We start from the raw sequence: 13,776 nt of genomic DNA, 5'->3' as shown, positions 1-13,776 counted from the left end.
GCTCGGTTCGTCAAGAGGAATACGGCCATTACCGATATTCAGCAATCATCAGCAGATAGATCGTTCAACAATGCAACTCTTATATTTACAGATAGTTGAAGTTTGCTTACATATCGCCACAGATTTGATGCTTTGAGGCAAGCGTTTAGATCTTGGAATTACTGGTAGTGTTTGTCGGAAATCGGCAGATAATAAAATCATTGAACCACCAAAACATCTCGAGTCATTGCACAGATTTTTTAATATTTGGTGTAGTGCTTCCAAAGTGCGTTTGTGCGCCATTGTTCAATAATTTCCGCCCCAAATGAAGTGATTTGGAAACAGGCATTTCGCCATAAAGCAGGGAACACAATGGCTCTGGTGGCAGGACCACTAAGGCAGCACAAACCTTTCGTTTCACCAGCAAACATCAAACTAAACAATGCGAGGTGTAGTCAATGGTGCAATCATATCGAAACGTTGCTCGATTCAAATCAATACTTGAACCATTTCTTATTGTCGTTTCTTGGGCTGTCTCTCTTTGAAAATCACGAATTAAGGCGTTTCCTTGCTCCATACTAATGCGGCGCTCTTCTCGGGCGATTTCTCGGTCTTCGTCAGATGATTGACACGCGATGTTTCGTTGCCTAATTGCATTACGGGTCCGCTGCGAAAGATTAGATCTTCTAGGACGCGGCATTTTTATTAATAGTAATACTGAATATGCACTTGCACAAAACCATATAAAACAACCGAGACAACCTATGAAAAGACATTTACACTTTTGTTGAAGTGTAGAAAAAATCTTTAACTTAATAAATAACACAAATTAATTCCTAAGACAAACAAATATAACAGCACCTACCTGAACTTTCGAGATATTTTGCTTCTGAACGCACACGTAATATTTTTCAATCTTTTTTTAATAAATACACATAATAGTTTATTCATTCATGTATTTATCAAATGTGGATGAATAATTGTTTAACACAAGTGCAGGAACGAAAACTGTCACTTTCATTACCCTACCTTGCAAATTCTCAATGAAAATTGACAGCTCCGAAATTAAAGAACCCTTAGGGATAATAACGCGTTTTTCAAGTATTCTTCAACTTTTCAGTATATCTATAATATGCTCTCCTAATCGGCGCGGAGAGAAATCCAACAAATCAAAAACCATGAAAATTGATCAAGCTGATCTCGAGTTATAAGTGTTGTAACACTTAACTCGACTTTGTTTTAGATATATAGATATTATTGGTAAAGTTTTCCATTTTTCAAGTTTTAAGTTTTCTTTTTATTTACCGCAGCCTTAAACTTGAAAGTTGCACAAATTTTCCTGCGCATTTCTTTGCACACAGAGCAACTGTTGCTTTCACCCCTACGTTATATCACTAACCATATGGTTAGTGGTTATATAATAGGAACAGTCCATACAATTTTTGAAAAATACGCTTTACTTTAGTTAAAATTATCATAAATGAAAAAGAAAAAATCAAAAAAATGTATGCCCAAATTTCGCTTTTGATACCTTGAACCCATTAAAAATGGGAAATCAGGGTATAATGTTTTTGTTGAAATATATGTAACCCACAGAAGGATGCGTGGCAGATCCCACAAAGTATATATATTCTTGTTCAAGACGACGAGTGTGGGCAATATTATGAAAATTTATTTGTTGAATAATTTCTTTCGTAGATACACAATCTTAATGAAACTTCCAGAACGTAATCATAATGTTTAAGTGTGTGTACATTGTAAAGTACAAGTCTCTAGTACTTGTGATAGCACAACAAGCCAAATTGTAAATTCTTTTTTTTTCAATCGGGCTCTGTTTCCATGGCTAATGAGCAGTGCCGCCAAAATTGTTAAAGCTACAATTGCTTGTTTTTGGAAGTAAAATTGCCAAAAATTGCTCAAATTTTTTTTAAAAATAGTCAAAAAATTGCCAAGCCTCCTTTTTCAATTTTGTAATAAATTGAGATTTATAAAAATAAAAATCTAAATTTAAAAGCTTTTAAATTAATAAAGAACATGACAACTTAACTTACATTTAACTACAGAATACTTAAGATACTATCTAGTTCTTCAGCTTCTTCACATACATCGGTTTCTACTTATTAATTATGGCAAATTTTTAATTTGAATTAATACATGATCAATGTTTTTACATTCAAAATATTTCAAAACATTTAAAAATGGTTTGCCTTTATAGGGGCTCAAAATATTTTGAGGAGAAAATTAGTTGATTTTCTCCATTACTTCAAAATTAAAAGGTAATCTTAAATAAAATGAAAAATTAATATACATATGCATGCGAACCCAAATCAACAGTGTTACCTTTCGAAAAGTTGCATGTTAATCTTATTTCCCGATCGCGAGAGTTCAGCTCTAGCTCTTCCAATTTTTTCGCAAATGCAAGCCCCGTCGCACTTATATGTTTTTTGTGGCAGCCTAGTGGCGCACATCATAAAAATAATAAGTTTTTGGCAAAACAGCAGACAATTTAAGCTTTAGCGCACAAATGATACTCGATCACTTTTAATGCATCTGTGAACTACTTATTGTTCATAACCATTGAACTATTGTTGCTATGATTTTAGGAAGATGTTATTGTGAAATCACAAAATTGCTAAAAGTTGCATAAATTTTTTTGAAAATAGCTATATTTGTGGCTGATAGCAATTAAAACAAAAAAATGCAAACTCAAATTTAAAATTGCTAAATCTAGCGACTTAATTGCTAATATGGCAGCACTGGTCGGACTACGAAATTATACGAAAGCACAATCATTTGGCTTCATGCGCTTGACCGAGATGGAAAAGATCCCTCTATGTCCAATTTTTTTCTTGCTCTCTCTCTCTCTCTCTCTCTGCTCTCTGCTCTCTCAAATATATGTGTATGTATATGTACATACAGTGTTGCCAGGTTTTGAGACAAAAAAATAGTGTAATTGCCTCTAAAAAATAGCTGCAAATAATTAAAAATTTTTTAAAATTTTTCAAAATAGATGAATAAACTTGACTTTGATGGTGTTTAGTTTTGTATTCATCATTATTCTTAGATATCCAGACTCAGCATATGTTTCAACCCTTAAATCTATTGTATCTATTACTGAGTGTGTAAGGCCACTAACCAGAGAACACATAGACTAGACAACTAGTGGAAAGCTTTTTGCACGCTTTTTCTGGAACTTTAGCGCCCCAGACTGCTTTGAATTCGCTCGGCGAATTACTTATAGGCTCGAGCAACGAAAATATACGAAAGCACAATCATTTCGCTTCACGCGCTCGACCGAGATGGTCAAATGTTGAACAAAAGATCCTTCTATGCTCAATCTTTCCCTTGCTCTCTCTCTCTCTTTCGATGCTCTATGCTCTCTCAAATGTGTATATGTGTGTATGCATGTGAGCACAAGCAGCAGCTCACGAAAATTGAAATTTCTTCGCAGCAAGAACCCATGTTCTCTGGTTAGTGGTATGCCTCAGCATTGGGCTATTACATATTCTTATCTTATGGCTGCTAGATTTGTGGCTAATAGCATTTAAAAAATAAAAGTTGCAAATATTTTTAAAGGTTGCTAGATCTACCAACTAAATTGCTGAACTGGCTAATGAGGGCTTTGGACACTGTTTCAAGTGCCCACATTCTTCCTTCAGCTATTTGGCAAGAAATATGCTGATTAGCGTTAACTATTCTTAAAATAAGCCGCTCTACTCGGTTAGAAATTTTATTGTTGGCCCTTCTTACGCCTTTAAAAGCAGCCCATTTTCTGACACAGTCGCCTGTGTATTTGCGTGTGTGTGTGCGGAATATGATTGAAAAATCAGTTGCTTGAAGGGATCTTACTTCTTACTTGTTATATATACATATATTAACGAAATACTATTAAATATATTTCTATTTAAAAAGAACTAGCTGGCTCGGCAAACGTTGCATTGCCCTATCCATTATTTCTAGGTAAAAACAAGTAAGAAAGCTCTAGTCGAGACAGCTCGACTAGGAGATCCCCTGAACCCTACAGGCAACTGATATTTCAATAATAATTAGCACACACACACGCACTCACACATACAAATACACGCACACACCAACGCATGCAAACAAACACACGCGCACATACACACTCACATATACAGGCGATTGCGCTTTGGTTGCGCTGCAGTGTTAATATACAATATACTGAGAACTTATTTGATAAATAATTTAATTTCTAGACGTACGATTGTAATGAAACTTTCAGAACGTAATCATAATATTTAAATGTATGTGTATACCGAAGCACAAGTCTCTAGTGTTTGATATACGACTTTTACAAAGATGAGGGTGAGGGGGTGGATTTAGGGGTGGGGGTAAATTTTAACAAAAACCGAAATTGTCTAAAATGCATCTTAATATACGTTTTAAATTTGGAGACTCTAGCTTGAAAGATGTAGGAGATATAATTTTTTAAGTGATCTTCGATAAGGTTTTTTATCGATAAAAAAGTATCGGAATGAGTTATCGTTTTTTAGTGATAAACTCGATCTGCGCGTGATATATACGGACATTTTAAAAAAAAGTTGAAGTCTCTAGCTCTTATATCTTCTGAAATCGACGCGTTCATACATACGGACGGACGGACGGACGGACGGACAGACAGACGGACAGGGCCAAATCGACTCAGATTGTCGCCCTGATCAAGAATATATATACTTTGTGGGGTCTGCCACGCCTCCTTCTGCCTGTTACATACTTTTAACAAAACCATTATACCCTGATTTCCCATTTTCAATGGGTTCAGGGTATAAAAATTGTTGAAAGCTATGTTGTTCAGCTTGGGATACACTCTTATTTATTTATTAATCGGATTTTCATTCAAGCACTGTTAACGACATTCTTCGTTTTTCGGTCAGGTAAAAATAATGCGGATGCCAACACATGAGCATGCCACGTACAATTGACCATGACAAAAAAAAACACACATTTCTAGATTGAGGCCTCAAACAGTCAAGGATTGGCCTGTGATTTGTCGATAAACATGGCGAAGGCAAGACGAATCGGGAATCGAATTCGTTCAAACTCAATGGGCATATCTGTTGGGATCACCGGAAACCTTGGAATAAGAACTTACTCGTATTTAAATTTTCCTTTGAGTATCGACGCGTGAATCACATTGATCATCACTTTTCTTATCACCAAACGGTTTAAATTTCTAAGCATGATAGCTACCGAGCCAACCTTCAGCTGTGAATTGTGCGGTGGTAAACAAGCCACATCCAAGGAGTTCAAAAATTCAGTTTGATAATTAGTGGCTTCTTCTTCGTTTGTTACGCAGTCGATAGATTTGAATGAATACAGAGTGCCAACGATTTTATTTTGAATTATATAATTAAGGTCATCTACACCTTTATTTTTAGCCGCCATAATTGCTCGCTCACTTAACCGTTTAGTATTTTTGTGGTTAGCAATGATATACGGAAATACTTTGTTGATAAGCTTATCTTTTGATGACACGGAATTGCAGGAGGAAATGAAATCAAACGCTCGGTTCGTCAAGAGGAATACGGCCATTACCGATATTCAGCAATCATCAGCAGATAGATCGTTCAACAATGCAACTCTTATATTTACAGATAGTTGAAGTTTGCTTACATATCGCCACAGATTTGATGCTTTGAGGCAAGCGTTTAGATCTTGGAATTACTGGTAGTGTTTGTCGGAAATCGGCAGATAATAAAATCATTGAACCACCAAAACATCTCGAGTCATTGCACAGATTTTTTAATATTTGGTGTAGTGCTTCCAAAGTGCGTTTGTGCGCCATTGTTCAATAATTTCCGCCCCAAATGAAGTGATTTGGAAACAGGCATTTCGCCATAAAGCAGGGAACACAATGGCTCTGGTGGCAGGACCACTAAGGCAGCACAAACCTTTCGTTTCACCAGCAAACATCAAACTAAACAATGCGAGGTGTAGTCAATGGTGCAATCATATCGAAACGTTGCTCGATTCAAATCAATACTTGAACCATTTCTTATTGTCGTTTCTTGGGCTGTCTCTCTTTGAAAATCACGAATTAAGGCGTTTCCTTGCTCCATACTAACGCGGCGCTCTTCTCGGGCGATTTCTCGGTCTTCGTCAGATGATTGACACGCGATGTTTCGTTGCCTAATTGCATTACGGGTCCGCTGCGAAAGATTAGATCTTCTAGGACGCGGCATTTTTATTAATAGTAATACTGAATATGCACTTGCACAAAACCATATAAAACAACCGAGACAACCTATGAAAAGACATTTACACTTTTGTTGAAGTGTAGAAAAAATCTTTAACTTAATAAATAACACAAATTAATTCCTAAGACAAACAAATATAACAGCACCTACCTGAACTTTCGAGATATTTTGCTTCTGAACGCACACGTAATATTTTTCAATCTTTTTTTAATAAATACACATAATAGTTTATTCATTCATGTATTTATCAAATGTGGATGAATAATTGTTTAACACAAGTGCAGGAACGAAAACTGTCACTTTCATTACCCTACCTTGCAAATTCTCAATGAAAATTGACAGCTCCGAAATTAAAGAACCCTTAGGGATAATAACGCGTTTTTCAAGTATTCTTCAACTTTTCAGTATATCTATAATATGCTCTCCTAATCGGCGCGGAGAGAAATCCAACAAATCAAAAACCATGAAAATTGATCAAGCTGATCTCGAGTTATAAGTGTTGTAACACTTAACTCGACTTTGTTTTAGATATATAGATATTATTGGTAAAGTTTTCCATTTTTTCAAGTTTTAAGTTTTCTTTTTATTTACCGCAGCCTTAAACTTGAAAGTTGCACAAATTTTCCTGCGCATTTCTTTGCACACAGAGCAACTGTTGCTTTCACCCCTACGTTATATCACTAACCATATGGTTAGTGGTTATATAATAGGAACAGTCCATACAATTTTTGAAAAATACGCTTTACTTTAGTTAAAATTATCATAAATGAAAAAGAAAAAATCAAAAAAATGTATGCCCAAATTTCGCTTTTGATACCTTGAACCCATTAAAAATGGGAAATCAGGGTATAATGTTTTTGTTGAAATATATGTAACCCACAGAAGGATGCGTGGCAGATCCCACAAAGTATATATATTCTTGTTCAGGACGACGAGTGTGGGCAATATTATGAAAATTTATTTGTTGAATAATTTCTTTCGTAGATACACAATCTTAATGAAACTTCCAGAACGTAATCATAATGTTTAAGTGTGTGTACATTGTAAAGTACAAGTCTCTAGTACTTGTGATAGCACAACAAGCCAAATTGTAAATTCTTTTTTTTTCAATCGGGCTCTGTTTCCATGGCTAATGAGCAGTGCCGCCAAAATTGTTAAAGCTACAATTGCTTGTTTTTGGAAGTAAAATTGCCAAAAATTGCTCAAATTTTTTTTAAAAATAGTCAAAAAATTGCCAAGCCTCCTTTTTCAATTTTGTAATAAATTGAGATTTATAAAAATAAAAATCTAAATTTAAAAGCTTTTAAATTAATAAAGAACATGACAACTTAACTTACATTTAACTACAGAATACTTAAGATACTATCTAGTTCTTCAGCTTCTTCACATACATCGGTTTCTACTTATTAATTATGGCAAATTTTTAATTTGAATTAATACATGATCAATGTTTTTACATTCAAAATATTTCAAAACATTTAAAAATGGTTTGCCTTTATAGGGGCTCATAATATTTTGAGGAGAAAATTAGTTGATTTTCTCCATTACTTCAAAATTAAAAGGTAATCTTAAATAAAATGAAAAATTAATATACATATGCATGCGAACCCAAATCAACAGTGTTACCTTTCGAAAAGTTGCATGTTAATCTTATTTCCCGATCGCGAGAGTTCAGCTCTAGCTCTTCCAATTTTTTCGCAAATGCAAGCCCCGTCGCACTTATATGTTTTTTGTGGCAGCCTAGTGGCGCACATCATAAAAATAATAAGTTTTTGGCAAAACAGCAGACAATTTAAGCTTTAGCGCACAAATGATACTCGATCACTTTTAATGCATCTGTGAACTACTTATTGTTCATAACCATTGAACTATTGTTGCTATGATTTTAGGAAGATGTTATTGTGAAATCACAAAATTGCTAAAAGTTGCATAAATTTTTTTGAAAATAGCTATATTTGTGGCTGATAGCAATTAAAACAAAAAAATGCAAACTCAAATTTAAAATTGCTAAATCTAGCGACTTAATTGCTAATATGGCAGCACTGGTCGGACTACGAAATTATACGAAAGCACAATCATTTGGCTTCATGCGCTTGACCGAGATGGAAAAGATCCCTCTATGTCCAATTTTTTTCTTGCTCTCTCTCTCTCTCTCTCTCTGCTCTCTGCTCTCTCAAATATATATGTATGTATATGTACATACAGTGTTGCCAGGTTTTGAGACAAAAAAATAGTGTAATTGCCTCTAAAAAATAGCTGCAAATAATTAAAAATTTTTTAAAATTTTTCAAAATAGATGAATAAACTTGACTTTGATGGTGTTTAGTTTTGTATTCATCATTATTCTTAGATATCCAGACTCAGCATATGTTTCAACCCTTAAATCTATTGTATCTATTACTGAGTGTGTAAGGCCACTAACCAGAGAACACATAGACTAGACAACTAGTGGAAAGCTTTTTGCACGCTTTTTCTGGAACTTTAGCGCCCCAGACTGCTTTGAATTCGCTCGGCGAATTACTTTTAGGCTCGAGCAACGAAAATATACGAAAGCACAATCATTTCGCTTCACGCGCTCGACCGAGATGGTCAAATGTTGAACAAAAGATCCTTCTATGCTCAATCTTTCCCTTGCTCTCTCTCTCTCTTTCGATGCTCTATGCTCTCTCAAATGTGTATATGTGTGTATGCATGTGAGCACAAGCAGCAGCTCACGAAAATTGAAATTTCTTCGCAGCAAGAACCCATGTTCTCTGGTTAGTGGTATGCCTCAGCATTGGGCTATTACATATTCTTATCTTATGGCTGCTAGATTTGTGGCTAATAGCATTTAAAAAATAAAAGTTGCAAATATTTTTAAAGGTTGCTAGATCTACCAACTAAATTGCTGAACTGGCTAATGAGGGCTTTGGACACTGTTTCAAGTGCCCACATTCTTCCTTCAGCTATTTGGCAAGAAATATGCTGATTAGCGTTAACTATTCTTAAAATAAGCCGCTCTACTCGGTTAGAAATTTTATTGTTGGCCCTTCTTACGCCTTTAAAAGCAGCCCATTTTCTGACACAGTCGCCTGTGTATTTGCGTGTGTGTGTGCGGAATATGATTGAAAAATCAGTTGCTTGAAGGGATCTTACTTCTTACTTGTTATATATACATATATTAACGAAATACTATTAAATATATTTCTATTTAAAAAGAACTAGCTGGCTCGGCAAACGTTGCATTGCCCTATCCATTATTTCTAGGTAAAAACAAGTAAGAAAGCTCTAGTCGAGACAGCTCGACTAGGAGATCCCCTGAACCCTACAGGCAACTGATATTTCAATAATAATTAGCACACACACACGCACTCACACATACAAATACACGCACACACCAACGCATGCAAACAAACACACGCGCACATACACACTCACATATACAGGCGATTGCGCTTTGGTTGCGCTGCAGTGTTAATATACAATATACTGAGAACTTATTTGATAAATAATTTAATTTCTAGACGTACGATTGTAATGAAACTTTCAGAACGTAATCATAATATTTAAATGTATGTGTATACCGAAGCACAAGTCTCTAGTGTTTGATATACGACTTTTACAAAGATGAGGGTGAGGGGGTGGATTTAGGGGTGGGGGTAAATTTTAACAAAAACCGAAATTGTCTAAAATGCATCTTAATATACGTTTTAAATTTGGAGACTCTAGCTTGAAAGATGTAGGAGATATAATTTTTTAAGTGATCTTCGATAAGGTTTTTTATCGATAAAAAAGTATCGGAATGAGTTATCGTTTTTTAGTGATAAACTCGATCTGCGCGTGATATATACGGACATTTTAAAAAAAAGTTGAAGTCTCTAGCTCTTATATCTTCTGAAATCGACGCGTTCATACATACGGACGGACGGACGGACGGACGGACGGACAGACAGACGGACAGGGCCAAATCGACTCAGATTGTCGCCCTGATCAAGAATATATATACTTTGTGGGGTCTGCCACGCCTCCTTCTGCCTGTTACATACTTTTAACAAAACCATTATACCCTGATTTCCCATTTTCAATGGGTTCAGGGTATAAAAATTGTTGAAAGCTATGTTGTTCAGCTTGGGATACACTCTTATTTATTTATTAATCGGATTTTCATTCAAGCACCTTGTTGTAAACGACATTCTTTGTTTTTTGGTTAGGTGCAAGAATAAATAATGCGGATGGTTTGCCAACACGTGAGCATGCCACGTACAATTGACCATGAGAAAAACACGCATTTTCTAGATTGAGGCCACAAATAGTCAAAGATTGGCCCTGTGATTTGTTGATCGTCATGCGAAGGCAAGACGAAGCGGGAATTAAATTCGTTTAAACTCAAAGGGCATATCTGTTGGGATCATCGGAATCCTGGGAATAAGAACTTCATCTTTAAATTTTCCTTTGAGTATCGACGCGTGAATCACATTGCTCATCAGTTTTCTTATCACCAAACGCGTTCCATTGCACAGTTTTGGTTGGTTTAAATTTCTAAGCATGATAACTACCGAGCCAACCTTCAGTTGTAAATTGTGCGGTGGTAAACCAGGCACATCCAAGGAGTTCAAAAATTCAGTTGGATAATTAGTGGCTTCTTCTTCGTTTGTTACACAGTCGATAGATTTGAATTTGAATACATTTGAATAAATACAAAGTACCAACGATTTTATTTTGAATTATAAGATTAAGGTCATCTACACCTTTATTTTTAGCCGCCATAATTGCTTGCTCACTTAACCATTTAGTAATTTTGTGGAAAGCAATGATATTCGAAAATACTTTGTTGATAAGCTCATCTTTGCTTCGAGAAATCATCAGCAGATAGATCGTTCAACAATGCAACTCTCATATTTACAGACAGTTGAAGTTTGGTTACATATCGCCACAGATTTGATGCTTTGAGGCAAGCGTTTATTTCGTCGGCAGCAGTAGATCTTGGAATTACTGGTAGTGTTTGTCGGAAATCGCCAGATAATAAAATCCTTGAACCGTTTCTTATTGCCATTTCACGGGTATCCTACTCGTAGCGGAGACAAATCCAACAAATCAAAAACCATGAAAATTGGTCCAGCAGATCTCGAGTTATAAGTGCTGGAAAACTTTTCACAACTCTCTTTTATATATATAGATTATTTGTATGCATTAATGACTGAGATATTTGCATCCAAAATCAACAAATTAAATTTTTTTTTCAGTGTGCCTCATTCTTGAGATTGATTGTATAATGCTGAAGTTGTAAGGTTCAGCAAGTGTCTATTGGTTATTCTTATCTTGTAAGGTAACTTCAAATTCATTTTATTTATTTTTCAGGCCTTTCTTAAGGGCGAAACTCAGATAATGGCTGATGAAGCCTTTCAAAACGCTGTACAAAGTTATCACGATGTATTTTTAAAATCTGAACGAGTTTTAAAAATGGTTCAATCTGGAGCATGCTCGCAGCACGATTTCAGAGAAGTTTTTCGCAATAATATAGAAAAACGTGTGAGGTATACGAAATGAAAACCCTTTAATATAACTGATATTGATATTGACATTTGGAAATTGACTATTTATAAATTTAGATCCCTACCAGAAATTGATGGATTGAGTAAGGAAACGGTGTTGACTTCTTGGATGGCAAAGTTTGACATCATTCTAAAGGGTAGTGGAGAAGAAGATACGAAACGTCCTTCGCGCATGCAACAATCATTAAATAGTGAGCTGATTCTATCCAAAGAACAGCTGTATGATATGTTTCAACAGATATTATCCGTCAAAAAATTCGAACATCAAATACTGTTTAATGCCCTAATGGTAAGATAATTTTAAATATATTTATTAAAAATATTGAGGACAAAATTAATTTATTTAACTAAAGCACGTGAAGTATTCAAATTTGAACATAAACTGGTCAAATTGCGCTATGGCTACATGTTGCATTTTCAGTTTTTTTTCAATTGTTCAAAAGATTATACAACAGTATATGTACTTTTCCGTGCAATGGTCGTGTCGATGTCCTTCCTCTGTTGGGGATATATTTATAAAAGTAAAAGGATATATTTTGGACTCTCGACTTTTAATCCAAAAGTCCAACTACCAACAGGGTGGATGAGGAGTGTGTTATGTTAGCGCACTGACCAGTCAGTGGTTAGCGTTAGAGTGTTAGTTCGAATGCAGCATTCTTTTTATACCATGAACCTATTAAAATTGCAAAAACGGCTATAATGATTTGTGGAGCCGTGACAATTACCATATTATATATATTCTTGATCAGGGCTATGAGGCCGTTCCGTCGGTATATGTGAACGAGTAGTTTGGTAATTAATAGTTACCTTTCAGACCTCAGTTATATGTTTTCTGCAACAAGCCTAAGCCTCCAAATATCAAAATTGTATATACACTTTTGATTTATATTTTTATCTATTTAATATTAGCTCGATTCTGCTGACGAGCAAGCCGCCGCTATTAGACGAGAATTGGATGGACGTATGCAGCGTGTTGGAGAAATGGAGAAGAATCGAAAGCTGATGCCAAAGTTCGTGCTCAAGGAAATGGAGTCGTTATACATCGAGGAACTAAAATCATCTATTAATCTATTGATGGCTAATCTGGAGTCTCTTCCCGTATCGAAAGGAAATATGGACAGTAAATATGGGCTTCAAAAATTAAAGCGTTATAACCACAGGTAAATCTTTCGTCGCTCATGTTACAAGATTTGTTTAATCCCACTTTATTCTATTAACTCTATCGCTGTCTTTCTTTCTTTCTCTTGTATCTCTGTGTCTTTCTCTCTCTCTCTCTCTCTCTTTCTGCCTCTCGAACATTGCAGCACACCATCCTTTTTGTAAGTTATCTTACAGGTGTATTGATAATTATATTTATATAGAAGATCAATTTTATTCATAAAAATAGAAAAATGATTCTGCGATCTCATGGATCCCTATCGAAGCTAGAAGGTGACTCAGAAGATGGTTGTACACAATTAACCAAATTGGATGTTGTTCTCACATTTCAATTGGAAGTCATTGTAATGGAAGTGAAAGGCCTAAAGTCTTTAGCGCCCAATCGGATTGTCTACTGTACAATGGAAGTGGAAAATGGGGAAAAGCTGCAAACAGATCAAGCCGAGGCATCGAAACCAATGTAAGAGGCTTAACGTGATTATCCTAATGTTAATTGAATGTAAGAATTTTAATTGGTTGACAAATTGCGCACAGGTGGGATACTCAGGGAGATTTTACTACTACTCATCCCTTGCCTGTCGTAAAAGTGAAACTGTATACAGAAAACCCTGGCATGCTCGCACTAGAGGATAAGGAGTTAGGAAAGGTCACAATAAAGCCTACACCCCTGTCTTCCAAAGTAAGCGACATATCGATTGCAGTAATTTTTTTATTTTAAATTTATAATTTTTTAAATTTTGTCTTCTAATCAAGTCCCCTGAATGGCATCGTATGATCGTGCCCAAAAATTTACCCGACCAGGATGTAAGGATAAAGATAGCATGTAGGCTTGACAAACCGTTAAATATGAAGCACTGTGGGTATGTAAAAAGAGGGATATTGTTCTAATC

General features: G+C 35.5%; 1 protein-coding gene and 2 long non-coding RNA genes across 11 annotated transcripts in view; 1 reads left to right on the top strand and 2 right to left on the bottom strand.

Annotated features, from left to right (window-relative positions):
• Window positions 1–13,776, top strand: part of Cadps (calcium-dependent secretion activator 1) — a 37,149-nt gene that overhangs the window by 4,012 nt on the left and 19,361 nt on the right. For 7 of the 9 annotated variants that reach the window (XM_089262906.1, XM_089262905.1, XM_089262904.1 and 4 more), the window contains exons 4-10: window positions 11,535–11,710; window positions 11,786–12,017; window positions 12,638–12,888; window positions 13,033–13,047; window positions 13,116–13,346; window positions 13,421–13,565; window positions 13,640–13,746. In XM_089262906.1, the coding sequence (XP_089119032.1) occupies window positions 11,535–11,710; window positions 11,786–12,017; window positions 12,638–12,888; window positions 13,033–13,047; window positions 13,116–13,346; window positions 13,421–13,565; window positions 13,640–13,746 (1,157 nt within the window). The remainder of the gene's footprint in view (window positions 1–11,534; window positions 11,711–11,785; window positions 12,018–12,637; window positions 12,889–13,032; window positions 13,048–13,115; window positions 13,347–13,420; window positions 13,566–13,639; window positions 13,747–13,776) is intronic. The other 2 variants (XM_089262903.1, XM_089262908.1) reach the window with 1 other exon arrangement.
• On the bottom strand, window positions 439–994 carry LOC149090923 (uncharacterized). Its single transcript, XR_016197238.1, has 2 exons — window positions 845–994; window positions 439–696 (listed from the first exon to the last, which is right to left on the bottom strand). It is a non-coding gene; the product is annotated as an uncharacterized LOC149090923 (long non-coding RNA).
• On the bottom strand, window positions 5,942–6,497 carry LOC115565077 (uncharacterized). Its single transcript, XR_003980741.2, has 2 exons — window positions 6,348–6,497; window positions 5,942–6,199 (listed from the first exon to the last, which is right to left on the bottom strand). It is a non-coding gene; the product is annotated as an uncharacterized LOC115565077 (long non-coding RNA).

Source organism: Drosophila navojoa, chromosome 6 (genome assembly GCF_054131105.1).
Source record: "Drosophila navojoa isolate 15081-1374.11 chromosome 6, UAZ_NAV_1.0, whole genome shotgun sequence".
In the NCBI taxonomy this organism is placed as follows: Eukaryota; Metazoa; Arthropoda; class Insecta; order Diptera; family Drosophilidae; genus Drosophila; species Drosophila navojoa.
Note: the sequence above shows the minus strand (reverse complement) of the source record. Positions and strands in the feature narration are given on the sequence as shown.